This window comes from Diadema setosum, chromosome 6, assembly GCF_964275005.1.
Source record: "Diadema setosum chromosome 6, eeDiaSeto1, whole genome shotgun sequence".
NCBI classification, from domain to species: domain Eukaryota; kingdom Metazoa; phylum Echinodermata; class Echinoidea; order Diadematoida; family Diadematidae; genus Diadema; species Diadema setosum.
In genome coordinates, this window is record NC_092690.1 from 14,732,035 (window position 1) to 14,750,714 (window position 18,680).

Here is an 18,680-nt window from a genome sequence, read left to right on the forward strand (position 1 = left end):
ATGACCAATTTTTATGGTTCGCCTGTTTATCATATTCGTAGATTATCTTCAGATCGTATATCCTTCCTATACACGTTTATTTGGTGGAATTTTCTCGTTTATCTGTGGATGTATTTTGTTTTTAATTATTGTTGCTGTTGTTTTGTTTTATTTCATTTTTCGCTGTAGACGATGGCTCGTTATATCGTACACATGACTGTATAGTCATAGATTATTCTGACACGAACTTGAATACGTGGGATAGTGCTGGGAATACCCATCTAATCATTATTTATCAGTGATTGCCGCGATAACGACTTCAAAGCCAAATTTTCACACTGATTTTGCCGGTCATTCGCCAAGACTATCTTGAAGGAAGGGTGTTACCACAATTATTCAGAGTCTGAAATTAATACACTATATTTTTATCATTTGTGATCCTGTGTGGTTTGTATACACAATGCGATGGGAAGAGTTCTTTCTCACAGCTTTTAGGTTGTAAATATACATTGATCGTAAGTTGAGAACCATCATTTGGCTGACACAATAAGAAGTCCATGGTAAAATATTCTTCTGCATTCCATCCGACGATATGAAATCTGAAGCAGGCACCCAAACCAGGAAGAAGCTTCTTTCTGTCCCTGTCGTCGGTATCTTGATCTTTATTTCGGTACATGATTTACATGGATAAATTCTTCCACCCACTCACAAACTTAGTACCTCTTTAAGTTTGTATCTTCCCAATCTGTCAGTCCTGTCCCCTCCTACCTCCCCCTCTCTTTTCGAGGAAAATTCTCAAGGGGTTAATGATAGAGAGCTGAAGGTAGCGTAAATTCGACATAGCCCCTGGTATCCGGCGCACTGCTCCCCCTTCAAAACGGTCGCCCAATTTAGCCCTCACCTCGGCCATGTGATAACGGGTAGAGGGGAACCGAGTGGGGCAAAGTTTAGAGGCCTTAGAGAGTATCCGAGATCGCAGAATAAAAGACACTCCTGAGGCAAAAATACACGTCCACCTGACTTCTTTGTGTTCCATTTCTGTCTTTATCGTTTTATTGCCAACCGGTTTCAGGATCATCTACAGTATTCACACTTAGTCTTGTCAATTCGAATCAAATGTGTTCGTGAATCTCGTGCGAGGGATTCGACAAGTGAAGATTATAATAAAGATTAGGGTAGATTTCTTTCTTTCTATTTTTGTTGATGTTGTTGTTTAAGAAGGGTGGGAAAGGCTGCCAGGCCAGTCTTTTGTTGTCGATTTGAATTAATGCCATCGGGCTCTAATTCTTGCACTTATGTGACTAAAGCCTGCAATATTAAGTATAAACTTTAATGCTTTACAAAGTTGTAAGAGCTGAGGAAAAACATAAAGCTTTTCGTTTATGTTCCAGCTTGTTGCCTGTTTATATTTTGTTGTTGTTTTGTATTTTTGTTCTAAATCATCTCGACATGCAATGTAGACACCAAGTCTTCCACATGAATACAACATTATTGTAATTCATCAAAAACAAACTTTAGTAATGCAATATGCAATACAGATAGCAGGTAAGGCATATACAAACACAAACTCATTAATAAATTATTACTGGATAGTACCGACTCCATTCATTATGCCTGAGTTTGTGATATGTATCCACCAATGGTAATATCATCGAGCCCGTCTGCTTGCGAGCTTTTTCCCCATCTTTGATGGAAATGTTTTCCATAAATTTTGATATTCAGTCTTTTCACCTAAGAATCATGCCATCAATTTCACCATAGTGCCTGTTTGAATGACAAAGGTACTCGTTGCCTCACTCTGGACCAGTATCATGAACAGATTTATCTACAGTAGTGATTTCGGTTACAGTCCGCTACAGTTCATCAGATAATAAAGCAAGGATGGTTATTCCGAAGGTTCTTTAATCCGATAACGAATTAAGATTCGTAATTACGAAGGTTATAGTGCGCACATTCTTTTCATCTTCGGATTAACGAATTCACCTTACATCAATTTCCGACTAGCGAACCTTCTGAATATTGAACCTTATTTCACTATCGGCGATCAAACAGCAATTATTTCGGTTACAGTTCGCTATTTCGAAGGTTCGTTAATCAGAAAATGAAATAAGGATGGTTATTCCGAAGGTTCTTTAATCCGATAACAAATTAAGATACATAATTTCGACGGTTATAATACGCACCTTCTTTTCATCTTCGGATTAACGAACCGTACATCAATTTCCGACTAACGAACCTTCTGAATATTGAACCTCATTTCACTATCGGAGAACAAACCTTCGCAATAACGAACCTTCGGAATGACGTCTCAAATTTTCGATTAACGAACATCTAGGTATAGGGATTTGTGTGTTTCAGAATAACGAACCTTCGGAATAACAAACCCTATTTTGATTTTCGGATTAACGAACCTTATTTCGTTGTTCGATTACCGAACCTTCGGAGTAACCAACCTTTTATATAATTTCCGGATTAACAATCCTTATAGGCTAACGAACTTTATATCATTTCAGAATTAACAGACCTACGGAATAACGTACTTTATTAATCACCGATGATTTCACTTATGATATAATGCCAAATTGTGTGTATATATATAATATATATATATAAAGAGAGAGAGAGAGAGAGAGAGAGAGAGAAGAGAATTATGTATACAAAATGTATGGTTTTCTGCCTGTGAATACTCTGTACTTTTTAGATGATTTAGATCGTTTTTTCATCGTTTTAGATCATACGTATTTTGTATTGTTAATGCATTTTTATAACATATCGCATGCAGTGTTTCTTATGATGGACGGAAAGTCAAATGAAATCATCAAGACAAAAAGCTTATGAAAACTCTAGAAAGATCCCAGCATCAGATATGTTTCGTCACAAGATATTGCTGTAGGAATGTCATCCATCACGCCTTGACAACAGTCAAGAAAAATTGTTCTAATGATGTGCCGAATTTTTCGGAATTGATGGTAACATGATTTTGGTTCTTCCAAGGCAAGTAAACACAACCACTATCTTCCTGACGTCAGACAGTGACATCAGACTTTATTTAGTGTCCTTTGAGATAGGACGGCCCTTCAAAGTAATCCGTCCTCAACGGGTTAATATCCTTTACTCTATTTGATCTTAGATTAGACTATGATCATAATCACTATTATAAATGTATTTCCGCAGAATGTAATTCACTAACAACATAAATATACACCATGGTACACAATCTCTATCATCCATATCGTTTTATACTTCTACCCGCTGATTTCATGAATTAATAGAGCAAGACAATGACAATCATGACAACAACAACAAAAGTTTCCTGATGAATTTCTCATGCACCTACAGGTTAGATTCCTGTCAAAATTTCATGTGCTCGATAGCGAAGAAGCCCCAAAAGAGAGTCTCTTAAAATTACCTAGAGTCGACTGCATGATCTGCCGATTACACCAAATCTTCTCTATAAACGTCACGAGAGTAAAATTTGTTGTTCAAGATTGCTACAGGCAACTTTCCTCCTCTTGTCTCCCTTGATATCGTTTTCTTACAATGATGCTCGCTTGATTCGCAGTCTCTAAGAGCGGCAACAAAATTGACGTAGACTTGGTTTTTATTTTCTTGATATTTTCATATCTTGTGTCAGATTGATTGATTTAAGCAGGTCATATTAATATCGTTGTTTCTTTCTGTCAACGTAGATGCCTCCTTTTGAAATCTCAGCAATTTAGCAGGGCTAATACCATGTGAAAGCAGACAGTATACTACTCTGGCATAGGACTATTATTTATGTCCTTCCTGGAAAGATAGATTAACTTTTCTCAGTCAATTTCCAACCTGCGTGCCCTGGCTTTCCAGGCAGACTTGTGCTCCCTTGAGAAAGACTAGAAATGTTGTCCACGTCAATAAATCGCTCCGACTTGAGATTGAAATTGATGAAGACATGTGTGACAATCCATTCGTCTGTTTACTAGGGATCCGAGCGACGGGGCGCTGTGGCCTCACCGGAGCTCCTGGTGCGTTGTCTAGCTGGTCTTTCGGATAAAAGTCAAGTTCCAAATTAAGGAGAAATTCCATGTGGTTTCAGGGGAGAACATAAATGACGCAAAAATCAGCGTGAAAACTTGACACGAATTGACTCCTCGAGGATCAACGCCCGGGTCCTTCTGGAGCTTAGAGAATAATAACAAACAGCAGAAATCTGACAACAATCTCAAGCACGAGTTTCAGGTAAAAACAATGGCACGTGCTCGTTACAAAGAAGAAATTCAATACACTTTAAAGACTTTAATACCGTCTAATGAGCAAGTACATTTAAATCACAGCTAAACTGAATCTTGCAACTAGCTCTTCTTCCAGGATTTGATGTTTATTTCAATGTCAGATAGAAATGAATTAAAAAAAAATGTTGAATATATAGAGAATATGAAATATGAAGGTTTCATATCATGATATCTGCCTCAAAGCACTGATTCGTTCCTTAAAAAAAAAAACAACAACAACAAAAAAGTTTTCAATAATTATGATGTTCCTGCATCTGAGTTATCTGTCCAGGAGCGAATAATTATGGCATTTTCTCACACACCCAGCTTTCATCTTTGTTCCTCTTCGTGTAATCTTTACCTTAGGTTGGTACTATATACTAGTAGCAGGGGTGTCGATCCTGTGACAGTGTTGTACCCCATGAAAATATCTGTATAGTATAAAATACAGTTGTTCAGTGTGGTTATAGCGACACATTACACTAAGCTCCTATCATTCATTTCTATGTCTGTTATGTTCTATTATGTGAGTAGATGTGCTACTTCACTTTATGTGTGTGTGTGTGTGTGTGTTGCTGCTGCTGCTGTTGTTGCTGTTTTACAAATCTTGTGTATAGTATGCGTGAACCGTTTGTGCGGTTGTTGCAGGCTGGAGGCGTGAGAGGTGTGGTTATAGGATGAGAGAAGGGTCACGGGCAAGCTTTGGGGAGGGGATATGGGATATGGGCATTCCATCTGTTAACGCAGCAAATGACCATAACACACACACACACACACACACACACATACACACACACACACAAACACACACATTCAAAAAAAAAAAAAACACACACACACACGCCCAAGTTGATCAAGTTGAACTAGGAAGTGACATGTCAATTATGTTATGCGTTATTGTAAATAATATGCTTACACACGCACACATATAATATGGTGTATGCATTTCCATAATATATTTTTGATATGTGTTGGTATGATTTTTTTCTTTACATTTTATGTATGTATGTAATGAGGTAGCATTAAAGAGTGGAACACTGAATGTCTTTGTCTGCGTAACTGTTTTCTGCTAATATGATTTAACAACTTATATTCGATGACAATGCAAGAACCAATAAATCAATTCAAATCAAATCAAATATCAATGAAAAATTCAAATAAAAAATACGGAGAAATCTTCACTGCATAGCCATTGATTTTTTTTTTTCATTACGTGTTTTAATTTGTGCCTGCCTTATACATTCTTCCAAATTATTTTTAAAAATCACTACATCGTATTGTACCATCTTATTCTGTTGTTGAAATAGATACAGCAATTGCCGTTTAAATATTCTATTTCAATTCCTCATGAGAGATTCAGTGCGATTCTATCAAGATAAGTGATGACAGGATCCTTCTTTCTCTTTTCTGTCCTTAAATATCCCTCTTGTCAGGAGGTCAAAGTTCATAGCTGTAATCAAATCGTGTGTATCATGTGATGATTTCCTGCTTCTTTTCGTGGAAAAAAAAAACTTTCTGGCGTTCGACGACGGAAGAGAGTTCCAACAGCCTATCACTTTGACCTACACCTACACCTACACTTACCCCTTCACCTACACCTACACAAACACCTACACCTTCACCTACATATACATCTACACCTACACATGTACCTAAACCTTTGGCAACTGAAAATATCCACCAGATGGTTCCGTGTTAACAGAATTTTCGCAACTAGCGATTGACCGTTGATGCTTCACACGAAATTAACCCGACGTGAACGGAAATCATTGCTTATAGATGCCAAATTTTCTGTGATGATTTTCAATTTTCGATTTCAGTTTCCTCAGTTTTCCTCAAGAAATCTATAAGAACGAAAATACAAAAATACAAAGGTTTTGGTAAAATTTTGAAAAAATTCAGTTGGTAAACAGATTCAATAAATCTTTGAGACACAAAGTGCAGTAAATTGTTGCATTTTCTCTTCCATGACATGGATGTTGCGGGGACCGTCATAATGAATATTGATGCTTGATGCTTGATGAGATTACATATGAATGATGATTGTGAAAGAATGTAGGAAGGTGCTTTGGAACTCCGAGCTATCTGTGACATCATGGCGAATACGAGTAGCTGTTTGAGATGGCATGCTGAGCACAGCTGACTCCTTAAGGTGATGCGGTGAGCAGCCGGGACTAAGCGGGGGAAGCTCCCCCGTCGGAATAGCCTTACCCACTGCAGCTACACCATACTATGAATCTGTGAGGAGACAAACTTTACTGGAGCCATCAAATAAGAGGTCCGATGATGACCGGATAGCAGGGTTGAAGTCTAACGAGAAGACAAGCCACACTCTACGTCATTTTTACACACAACATCGCGACCTATATTCAATATGATATTATAAATTATATTTGTGGTAATTGTTTGTAAATAACTAATTCATAACGGGGTTTGTTTTTTTGTTTGAGTGGTTCACAATATACAAGCTTGCTTTTTAGTGGACTTCTCAATTCTTTTTTTTTTTCAACTGAAGCATAACTTTGTATTTTTCGCTAGTATGCATTTTTATGTTTATCTGTATCATTTATCTTTTGCAAAGTCGGATGTTTATGTTTATGATGTAATTCCTGATTTATTCTGTGTTATGTTTTGTTGGAAAAAAAAGAATGAAAGTAAATGAATTGAATTGAATTGAATAGTCATTCGATTATACCTGCCTGTATCATAACATATACAATGTTGAATATACATTCATCAACAAAAATGTTGCATACTGTGCAACATTTATTATTGGTTGCCTATTGAAAGCGGTTCAATGACATTTGCTCCTGCGACAATTGCTCTCATGAAATACCCTAATCCTAATCCTCTCATCAAACTAAACCTAAGACCCAATCACAACCCTAACCCCAACCCTAAGTCCTTAAAGAAAATAAGACCGGAGCAATAATTGTCGCAGGAGCAAATGTTGTGTCAACATTGAAAGTATGTAACCATGTAACCATGTAATCATGTGAAAAAGTACTTTATATAAAACACGACATAGAATTAATATTCGTTATAGGTTACACCTCATCGTCTTGAATACATAGAAAACTATCTTTAAGAGCTATATTCATTTTTCATTAATGATTATAAGCATGATTTGTGCTAAAAGACGACGGCCTTTGTTTAAGCAAGCGAAACCGAAGCATTATTTTCAGCCATCAAACGGAAATGTTAGAAGCATGCTCAATTTTGTCACTATCCGTTTGCAGTAGCTTTAAAAGTAGGTTTTTTTGTTTTTCATATAAAATATTAAAGCTGTGCCTAATAATTACGCTTCATTTGTGTGTATGGGTGTGTGTGTGTGTGTGTGTAATTCTGAAACACTATATAGTACAAGAGAAAGGAAATTGAACAACGAAGAAGAATGTAATGCCATTCACTGTTGACTGTTGCGTGCAAATATTTGAACCTTAATTTTCGTTAATGATTTTATTTCATATTTGGTTTTTTATGAAACTTCTATCATTTCTGTTTGACTTTGGGCCATTTTTCTTTTGTAAGAATCACATATATCTTTATGAAATAGTGAAAGTCAACACACTATGTCCAATTCAGATTAAATGACAATGTACCAGTAATCGACCCATGCCTACTTTAACTTATATGCAAATAATATTCTTTTTTAATAAAAGGAAAATTAGTAACGGATTACATCCTCCGTTTCACATTATATGGTTAACAGTAATGTGACATGCTAGTAATAAGTCATATCATGTTAAAAAGCAATGATGTGTATATGTGTAATACATAGGGATGCAAGTAACTTTAAAAATGAAACTTGCTTACTTGCTCTTGAAACTATGCCTTCTGATTGGTCGAGTTTACGATACTGATTTATTTTAACTTGAACATGGGGTGGCGTTTCACTTTGAAATCTGATATACTGTCCCTCTTTCGTGAACTCACGATCACCAGATGTTTTGTCGTGCTGCGGAAGACATGCTGCAGAGTTCAATTCATATGTGTCGGTATGAAAGCCAACGGCATTCTAAATGGTACACTCTTCCGCTTGGAAACCAACTAGTAATTGGTCTCGCAGTCATATCGCATTTGAAATATGGTGCCAAACCCGATAATATTGACTCGATCCTAAGTGTGTTGTAAAAGACACGTGTCTCAAATCGACCGGTGAGTTGTTTTTTTTTTTTTTTTTTTCGACGGTTTCTCTCGAACTCAGTGAATTAACCTTTCACACGCTTCTCTCATTGGCACGTGCAAAATGTCTGTACCTCATTACGAGACAACGTGAGGGCAGTTTCCATGGTTACGTTACGTATCAAATCTTGTGAAGATCCCTTGCCGAACACACGTAATGTGTGATAATTTTTTTAATGTCCCTCGTACAACGATATGAAAGAAACATGTGTCCGTTGTCATATCACATTTTGAACTCTTACACGCCTGAACGAAAGAATCGCAGTAAACAGTTTTGACTTTGGCATTCTCTCCAGATCATTTCTAATTGATCACAGGAACAAAGGTAGGTCTGTGAGAAATGAAGGAAAACATAACAAGACGAAAGCTTCTGCAAGCACCCGCCGTTTCGCGGTAGGCCGTATTACACTTTTGCTGAATAAAAAAAAAAAAAAAATCAGTGTAGAAGGAGAACAAAAAGTGATTAAATCTTTCTCATATTATTTACTTCCAATGATGTTTATCATAAATCATTAAAAACAGAAGAAGAAGAAGAAATGATGAATGAGTAATGTCTGAATCCTTGAAGTTTGAACAGAAAACAACAACAACCCCGAAGTAGAAGAGAGCCCATATGCCCCCTGGTGGCAGTAAAGAATTTTACTTTTGTGAGCACTGGCTCATGTATCACTTCATATACATCTCATTAACATGGACATGGGGGGAGGGGAGAGTAAGGCGCCATCCATGGCGTACACTGTATTTTCCTACCCATTATTTTCACATGTTTCTTGAGAGGGTATAGTATGAATAAACTTTTTTCCTCATTTTTTTTTTTTTTAATAAAAAGTGGTTTGCAAATATCGCCCTCTATTGGATCGTCTTTTTACTTGGTTATGACGTGCGCAGTCGTGTGTTTGATGAGGCAATATTTGCCGATATTCATTCAAGGTCATGTGATATTACACAATGACACTACCTAATACCTGGCGTGCGGATATGATACATCCATACAGGCTCTAAAAATTGGTCTATAGTCCTCAACGCTCTACAATAGTTCATGTTCGTGTATTTCCATGATAACGAAATAAGAAAATGTAAACAGAATTTAGTCATGATATTTTTTATGACTTAAATCAGAAGTCATAATATTAAATATATACGTGGAAGTTAAACATGAGAAATGGTGCAAGTTATACATATATAAGTATGGAAGCTCTCACTCTGTGTCTGGTGTTTTTCTAATTATGCATTGATCGACAACTTTGAAAACGACTGTACGTTAAAGAAGGGACATTTCAAGCTAGTCAAGTATAGTTTCAATACATAGTTATGATCGGAATGTCACACTAAACAATGAATGAAATAGTCTGTGATTGATTATAAATTTATTTAAGGGAATCAGCAGCGGCCGAATAGTGCTATGATTGTCAAGAAAATACAAAGTTAATTTGGAAGTTTGTCACACCATGCCAGCCAAATTAGCTCTAAAGTATTGGAATCTTTGGGTATTTTAATTTTTCATTTTTTTATGTGAGGTTTCACGGTACAATATTTTGCCGCTGTCGTTATACTCTACTCATCTTACAATGTATCGTCTACATTATTCATCTTGTCACAAAAAGAAGTGAAGTATATAATTATGTTTTGTTAAAGAAAGGAAATGAAATTTGAATTGAATTGAATTGTAAATCAAGAGTGGTAAAGACTCGCGATATTTACTATCTGTCAAAAAAAATATATAACAATTGTAAATGACTGAATGCACTTACTTTCTGTAATTCCCCTTGCAGTTGACGTTTGTCCAGTACGTTATTTTCTGTTTGAAAATTGAAAATAATGTCATTCATATGGTCTTTCTTCCGCCTCAATTCACACAACAACATAAAAAAGCAACAAAACAAGAACACGTTGTAAAATACATTAAAGTGTCATTAAGGTCCATGTTATGTAGCATGAAGTGAGTATTATAGTCAATACATTGTGCATTGAAATATGGTTACATTTATTAGTATGGTATGTATTCATGAGTGTATTTGAATACAGTGCAGAACGATGTAATACGTTAACGTATAAACTTATTTGCAACTTGAACAAGTACATGCATAAAGGTAATGTAGCTATACAAATATGCTAGGCATTTGGCATGCGACAACATAGAGATAATATGTGATATAATGCTGTAATAGGTACAGTTCGTTATTCCGATGGTTCGTTAATCCGAAAAAAAAGAGGTTTGTTAACGAACATCGCACGGTGTATCTAACATTACTTTTGCTTTATTTAGTGTCATCATGCCGTTAAACTATTAATCATAATCATCGTAATCAATTGTCTCAGGTTTGGCTACTGACTACTGACACTGTGCATTGAAGATCAAAGAGCATTGTCAAAACATAGATGACATAATTTGAGCTAACAATGTGCGTTTGTAACTTGCTTTACTATTCTTTTATCAAATTAAGCGCGGATATACTGTAACCTATTTATTAAAAAAAAAATTTACGGAGACTTTTCAATACACAGGTTGATGAGTTAGGGGTTAAGAGCGAATACGAATTTTCTAACAATTCCAGACGACTCCACACCTCCCACAGTATTTGCCAAAAAAAAAGAGGAAAAATCCTGAATTATTCGGAAGATTAAAAAAATTTAGAAAAATTAGACGTTTCCTTAGAGAAATTTGGACTCGCCTTCTCGGCACGTGAGGTCAATCAAAAGAGGAGTTAGTTTCAGTATGTCATGTGACATAAATAAGAGGGTGGGGTGGGGGTCTATCGTCGGCTCTTCTCTTCGGGACGAAACAGAAGCAGAGGAGTTAGAATGGAGAGTAGCCGGACGACCGATTAGTCTTCTAATTGGCATCTTGCATTTCAGTCCCATTAATGTCATGTCTAATTTGAAGGTAGCCCGTGAGTGAAATGAAGACACGTCAGCACAGTCTGGCTGCCTTCTGGCGGGAGTCGGGCCGCGTGTCGTCTGCTGTGTGTCTGGCGATTGTTATGGTGCATTATGGTGCATTCAGTCCTGACAGCAATTATCCCAGCCAACTCGATGATAAACATTGTCATAAATAGCCGATATTTTAATTGCTTTATAGTTCCCAGATGTAAACAGGACTTTCCCCGAACAGAAAGTATTTTGGACTCGCCGACATGTATATGAATTCTATATAACGCAATGTAAAGATATAAATACATGATAATACAAACCAAAATTAAATTTTCTAATGTATTAAGAAGTGGAATATAGAAAATATCTCCAAAAGGATGGATTTCTTGATTTGTTTTTTAAAATGCAAGAAAACTTCATGAGATAAATTAACGGGAGAGTCTAAACTTTTTTAACCTTTATCATCGCAGAGCATTCGAGGGTAATAATAATTATAATAATACATACAATTTCTATAGCGCCGTTCTCCACTTTGTGTATTATTTGGGTATTATTTGGGTATTATCATTATCATTAATATTATTGTTCTTCTTTCTATTATTATTGTTATCATTGTTATTTTTATTATTATATTATTTATTTTATACAATTCTTATGTTCTATCACATCTGACTTACTGTAACTCTATCTGGGGAACACATACTCTTCCCATTTGCAAAAGTTGATAGTTTTACAAAAGAAGGCAATTTGTACGTATCTGCACTGACTCTTCATATCAAGCACCCACATCTCAATTATTCAAATCATTAAAAACTTTGAAGTTAATAGATTGCAAATTGCTTCGTTGATGCAACGTTATCATTCAAAAACTCTTCCTCCGTATTTTATGAACATAATTAATTATGTTGATGTAATCAATGCTGATGTTCACACTCATTATACTAGATCATGTTACCAGTTTCACCGATGGTCCTTTTTAAATGATAAGTCCAAATATTCACTACGGTATACTGGACCTGTATTGTGAAATGATTTGAACGTGAACCATGTTTTTAATCTACAATTTAATAATATTCTTTAAAAACAGTATAAAAAGGTTCTTTTGAGTTCATACTGAAGTTCTGTGAAAGTATTGGCTTTAGATTTTATGTGATATACACGTATGTATTTTGACTATGTCAATTTGTTTGTTTGTTTGTTTGTTTCTGTTTTGTTTGTTTTTTCAGTTCAAATCTGTTTTTGTGCACTATTAGGTATGTACAGTCTTACAAGCCATTTTGCATCATTACAGTTATGTACAAATGTGTACTTCGTGCTGATTTGTATAGTACATGTATCAATACCTGTGTTATCGTTGTTTCATTTGCATGTTATATATGTACATTATATGTGTTTTTTTATCCTTGTTGGATGATGGAAATAAATTAAATGAAACGAAATGAAAAAAATATATATTATTATTATTATTACTATTACTATTACTATTATTATTATCATTATCATATTGTGACTACTGTTATTATTACTATTATTATTATTATGCCTTCATATTTTGAATAAATAGCATATGAACAGCGCTTGTAAAGATAATCCAACTAGCAAGCTTTTTCAGATACTTAGTCGACTTACAATGACTTGTTCACAAGCAAATTAGTTGACTATTTACTGTCTCCTCTTGGTAACACAAGTTATGAGAGAGAGAGGGAGAGAGAAAGTATAGTCAGCGTATAGCGAGATGATAGTTACATTATACACTGAAGATTTTTGTTGTTGATATCATATAACTTTAGACAAGGTTAGTAAAGAGAAATAATGGTGTGTCCCTGGATTAGCGCGCTGGATATAGCGCACAGGAACCATCACGCTGTTTTTCAATAAAACTTAATGGCAGCAAGTGTCATGTAACTTGAACATGATACGCACCGACAATCGTGTGATGGGGCGACAAGTGAGCGGCTGCAAGGAATTTTCACTCAACTTTCATTACATAGCAACATTATAGAGGTAGAGCATAGCGAAGGGCACTCAGTATACCTCCAGATTTGAGATGAGTTACACTACATTATCAAGCGCTAAGAATTATTTCACCACTTCTCCAGTTACAAACACAATCAACATTATTACTTCTGTAGCTACTACTTCAATAGCATTGAGCATTTTAACTGATATCCTGTAAATCTGTCAATTCGTCAGTTCTAAAAAAAAAAAAGAAGAAATCACCGAGTCATCCGCTTTACCAAGAAAGAGTTTATTTAAAGAAGCATTAAAAATTCGTTTATGTGAATGCTTGTTTATGACTGTGGTTTTTTGAATTCATCTTTGTTTGATTCTAACGGTTGATTTTACATTAAAAACAACACACTTTTTCTTCAGTTTTCCCTACTATTACCCCAACACACACACACACATACACGTTTAAATGTGATATTTCTAATCCTTTCGCTTATTAATTCTTTAATCATTCCCATTCTTTCCTGCTTCTATTCCTCATAGTCACTCCGCTTGATAGAAAGTTCAGCAATACTGGACCGCCAAAATCAATCAATGTTGTCTTTTCCCCCTGTACCTTCATTCTGTTCTTACAACATTCGTCATAATCTTTTTAAACGATTTTTTTTCCAGCACACTATAGGGACGATATCCTATGCCTGTACAAAACAAGGATACATTATTATTACATTATATAAGACTAATATGGTAGAAATATTTTAATATTGCAGAACGTGTCACATCATGTTCTATGATGTTTGGTCACTCCATCAGTTTTATAAGTTCACTTTCTCGGTATTTAAAACTTCAACTTAAAGATGTAAGTCATTATTAAAGTGTATCTCCCGCTAATGTTCCTGATGCAATGGTTTGTTATGTAGCTTAAGGTAAAGTGTGGGCGTAACCTGATTACGAAAATTATTCAAGAAGAGCCCGAGGCCATCTCAGTTCCTCCGCAATAGGATGTAAGAAATATCGATCATCGCGATCATTTTTTTTTTCACACTGCATTAGTCAACTGACTGACGTGATGTTAGTTGGAAACGACGAAAGGTATATCTGGAACATTTCCTTGGCTTGAAAGTAGGAACCATTGAATGTAAAATTAAAGAAAAATAGTTATCTATCATTAACAATGTATTATATTGGATAGAGGAAATGAATCACTATTAGGACTGACCTAATGGTACTGAAAGTATAGCGGAAAATGATTTCGGAGAATGTTGACATCGTCATTAATAAAAAATTAAAAAATCACTCTAGGAGGAAAATGTATATTTTACTAAACAAAACACACTAACGTATAATTCATATTACAATGAAGTGACGTCGAAAGTGGACATGAGAGTAAAGACATTCATGAAGCAATGATGATCTGAATTTGCTCAGATGAATTCTTGATTCAATGTCATAAGAAATTCATTGCATTTTATAAACACATGACAATCATAAGAACAAAGACACAAGGAGACCGCCATCTTATAAACACTGGAATAGATTAACCAGGATATAAGCGGGAGAAACTGCTGAAATGAGTAATGTTGAAATACATTTTTCTCTCTCTGTTTTATAGGCCTAAATATCTACATATAGGCGTACATTATGTATATTATTGGAAAACACCGAGCTGCTTCTTCAAAGAGGGACAAACCAGATATCAATGACAATCTGTGTCAAAAAGGAAAGTCATGTAGCACATTATTTTTTAACCTTAAATTAATTGCATCACTTATTCTTGCACTTGATCGTGGAACGCGACAGTTGAATGCAGCAAGCACACAATACATGTGATTTTGAAAGGGAATCATGCATTGATCGCACATAAACTGACCGACTGAAGCTACATGTACTTGAAACATGCATTAGTTCAATGTTGATAATACAAGGTTCAAAGTCACGAAGGAAACAATTTCACTGCGATGAAAAATAAACCATATTTTCCTTGATGGAGAGATTCCTGCTGGTAAGAAGAGCAGGGGAACCAGAAATACCCTCCATGGAATATACACAAGAACTTGATAAGCTTCCCAACCCCCCAACCCCCTGCATTGGGATTAATCACAAAGTAATAATGTCATAATGCATAATGTTATGAAATGAAATGAAATGAAAGAAATGAAATGAAATGAAATGTAATTTATTTGCCAAACAATAACATCGATAACAAACACGATATAACTCATAAAATAAAAATAATAATAAAAAAAAAACCAGTAATAGCAAGCAGGCTAGTCGAGGCTAGTCTTTTCACAATACACTTTACAGAACGAATTTCACTATTTACAATTTTTAGAACGTATTTTGCAATATTTACAGAAGTAATGCTTCAATATACGTAGTTACAGATTATTATGGGGAGTCGTTTAAACGGTATTCGCTAAGATATATTTTCGTTATGATATGCGAAAAGTGTTAATGTGAATTTTTATATCATTTTGTAGACCATTTGGAAAACCTCTCCAAATTATACTACCTGCACATGGCATACATTTTTTAGCAATTTCAGATTAGATTCTTGCTGGATCCAAAAATTAAATTTTGTTTTAGTCTTGTATCATAACTATGCCATGCTCAATTTTAAAACAATAATCAGACACATCGTGGGGCAGAATGCGATGAATTAAGTCAAACATTACAGATCCAATTACAAATTTGTACAATCTATGAATGTCTAGCATTTGTACATTGTAAGATAAAGGACGAGCATGCTCTCTATGTCCTTTGAAGCAGATCACACGTACTAATTTCTTTTGTAACAAAAATACAGTGTAAGCATGTAAGCATGTAAACTTCTAGACCATAAGTGATATATGGAAGTATAAGAGTGTTGTATAACCACTGTAAGATTTGTCTATAGGCACAAGTTGTCTAATTATAAATATAATTCCATGTTGTTTTCCTCATTGAAGTACTATGATCTAAACTCATGAACTTAAGGGAAAATAAACTTACAAACAAACAATACTCAATGCAATCGAACAACAACATCAAAAACAAGATATAATGCTTTTTTTTTCTTAACAATGGTAGCAAACTTGCAGGAGTTTGGCGTAACTCCTTTTAGACTTCCAAAGACTCTCACAATTAGGTGTGGTGCAAAAGTATAAAATCTTTCTATCACAGATCGACCAGAAACTTAACCAACTTGTGGCCCCTTAGGAGCACAATACACATAATGCGTACACACACATACTCAACATCCAGAGTGACTCCAACATCAGCACCAACACACACCCACACCAATACGCACACACTCATACGCACGTAATACACTTCAACATACCAAAGCTGCATCAAGTGGTTGTATTGGTAATAAAAGTTTGCGCGCCTGCTCGCTGCTCGTACGTAGGGGAACGTACGCTGTGCTCGTTTACCGCTTTTCGCGTGTCTTTATCAGCTGACTTCTGTCACTATTAGAAGAAAAGGAAGAAGGAAAGAAGAGAGGGCTAGAAGAGAAGAAAGAGGAACGGGGAGAACACTACCTTCCTCCCAAAACAGTCGAGTCGGATTGCCTGCCAGAGACAATCCTGAAGGAGGCAAAACAAGGACAAAACTTGGTCCGTCTCAAGTCGCTATACCATTTTCAAAGAGCATTAATACTTCGCGAGGAGAAATTACTTTTAGCAGCTTTTGGCAGAGAAAATCTTTGTTCGCACTGACAGATCCCCGCAGAAACAAATCCCAAGAAATTCCGGAGTTGAGCCACCGTCACTAGTCTACGATGGATACTGTCGTTAAGGTAAGTCTCATTAGACAGTCTTTAAACTCATCGGTGTATTTTATACCCGAATACACTCATTATTTAGAGACAGATAATACAGCGTAAGCCATATATATGATCTGCTTCATATGAATCTAACAGTGTAAACAAAGCGACTATTATCGGTGATGAAGCTGTCATTCCTGCTGCAAATTGATTTTTATTTTAAACAAGCAGGATTGTTCGTTCATGAGAAGATTGTCATTTTTACAGTGTGATAAACCAGATTTTGTGGGTGGCAAATTTACTACTCATTTATCGATTCTTGTTACGTTTAGGATGCTAGGAACTACTGACAGCCATTTAATGTCTCTTTTTAATGAGTAAATAATATCTATGAGCAACTTTATGACCATAATGTGCGTGACAAAATCATAAACATCAGATTCTTTTTCTTTAGGAAGAAAAAGTAGAAAAACATGTATTTATATGTCTCCTTGTTGCTGTTGTAGATAAGTCATGTTTGGATTCTTTTTGAAAGACATTAAGGAGAGTGGTTTGAGTGGTATCCATTCATAAAACTCTCTACTGCGTCACAATTCAGGAGATATCCTGTGCACGCATAGCCGGAGACCGGGCTGTCAGCGAGCCAGCGCCTGGGCCAGGCCAGACCAGGCCAGCACGTTGCCGGGCTGCCCTGCTCTGCTACTTGAGAGAGGCTTTCCTCTCCACAAACCCGAGCGGAAATTTAACTCTACCAGCCGCTTCCGATAAGCGCCAGGCCCGGGGAGCTTCCCCGGTGGTGGCTGGCTGTCGCGACGGACATGGCTTGTTTCCCTTCGCAGTACGAGCCCATAATTACTGCGTGCAAACTGGTGACAAAAACTCTTCAATGAGTACCGGTGGGGATATGCCAAGGTCCGGCCAAAACAATAGGCTTCATTTTTTCCTTGCTACCTGATAAAAGAGTGACTACCTGGCTCATTTGTCAACGTTTAAAGCTCATACATTACTACTTAATCAAATTACCATATTCAGGAATTGAAATCTCATTTTAAGTAATTAGTCATTTTCAAATCTTGATGCTCAACGGGACATTAATGCAAAACAGCAAACCGAGTGTGTCATTTCGGATCAGTTTTTTTTTCCCTCCTTAATTAGTATCTTTGCTAAAATGAAATACCTACGTTATTTAGTCATCGCACGTTCCTACTTTGAAAAAAAAAATGCTGAAAACAATTTTGAAAAAAAAAAAAACCTATCACATAAAACAAAGTTTTAAATGTACAAGCAGGACCAAAATCGAACAAATAAAATCTGCTCTGTGGTGATATTCTTGAGCCTTCAAATATGATATAGAGTCTGTTTAAGTAATTTTGTTAAAATTACCTTGCCATATAATTACACGATAAGTGAGAGTTTATTACTCTGAATTTCTTACGAAAGAAAGACATTCAAGAGACAGTTACGATCGTCTTTACATTCAAATAGATTAATTGAATTATGAAAGACTGTAGACATTTCAGTGAATATGTCATTGTAGGATATGTTCCTATATAATTATGTTCCTATTTTGTAGATTAGAACATTTCTGTTTTGTCACTCGACACTATACCCAATTACCTTCTACTCTTTCAACAGTGTTACTTCCGTGGAATGCAACACGTTTATTTGACTAGAAAGGATTGTTAGGTGTTTTTTTTTAC

At 35.7% G+C, this 18,680-nt stretch overlaps 1 protein-coding gene across 1 annotated transcript in view; it reads left to right on the top strand.

The window, feature by feature from the left end:
* The first annotated feature begins 16,727 nt into the window (after positions 1-16,727).
* LOC140229560 (transcriptional regulator ERG-like) overlaps positions 16,728-18,680 on the top strand; it is a 90,791-nt gene continuing 88,838 nt past the window's right edge. Inside the window, exon 1 of the mRNA XM_072309807.1 lies at positions 16,728-17,013. Within this exon, the coding sequence (XP_072165908.1) occupies positions 16,996-17,013 (18 nt within the window). The 5' untranslated portion in view covers positions 16,728-16,995. The remainder of the gene's footprint in view (positions 17,014-18,680) is intronic.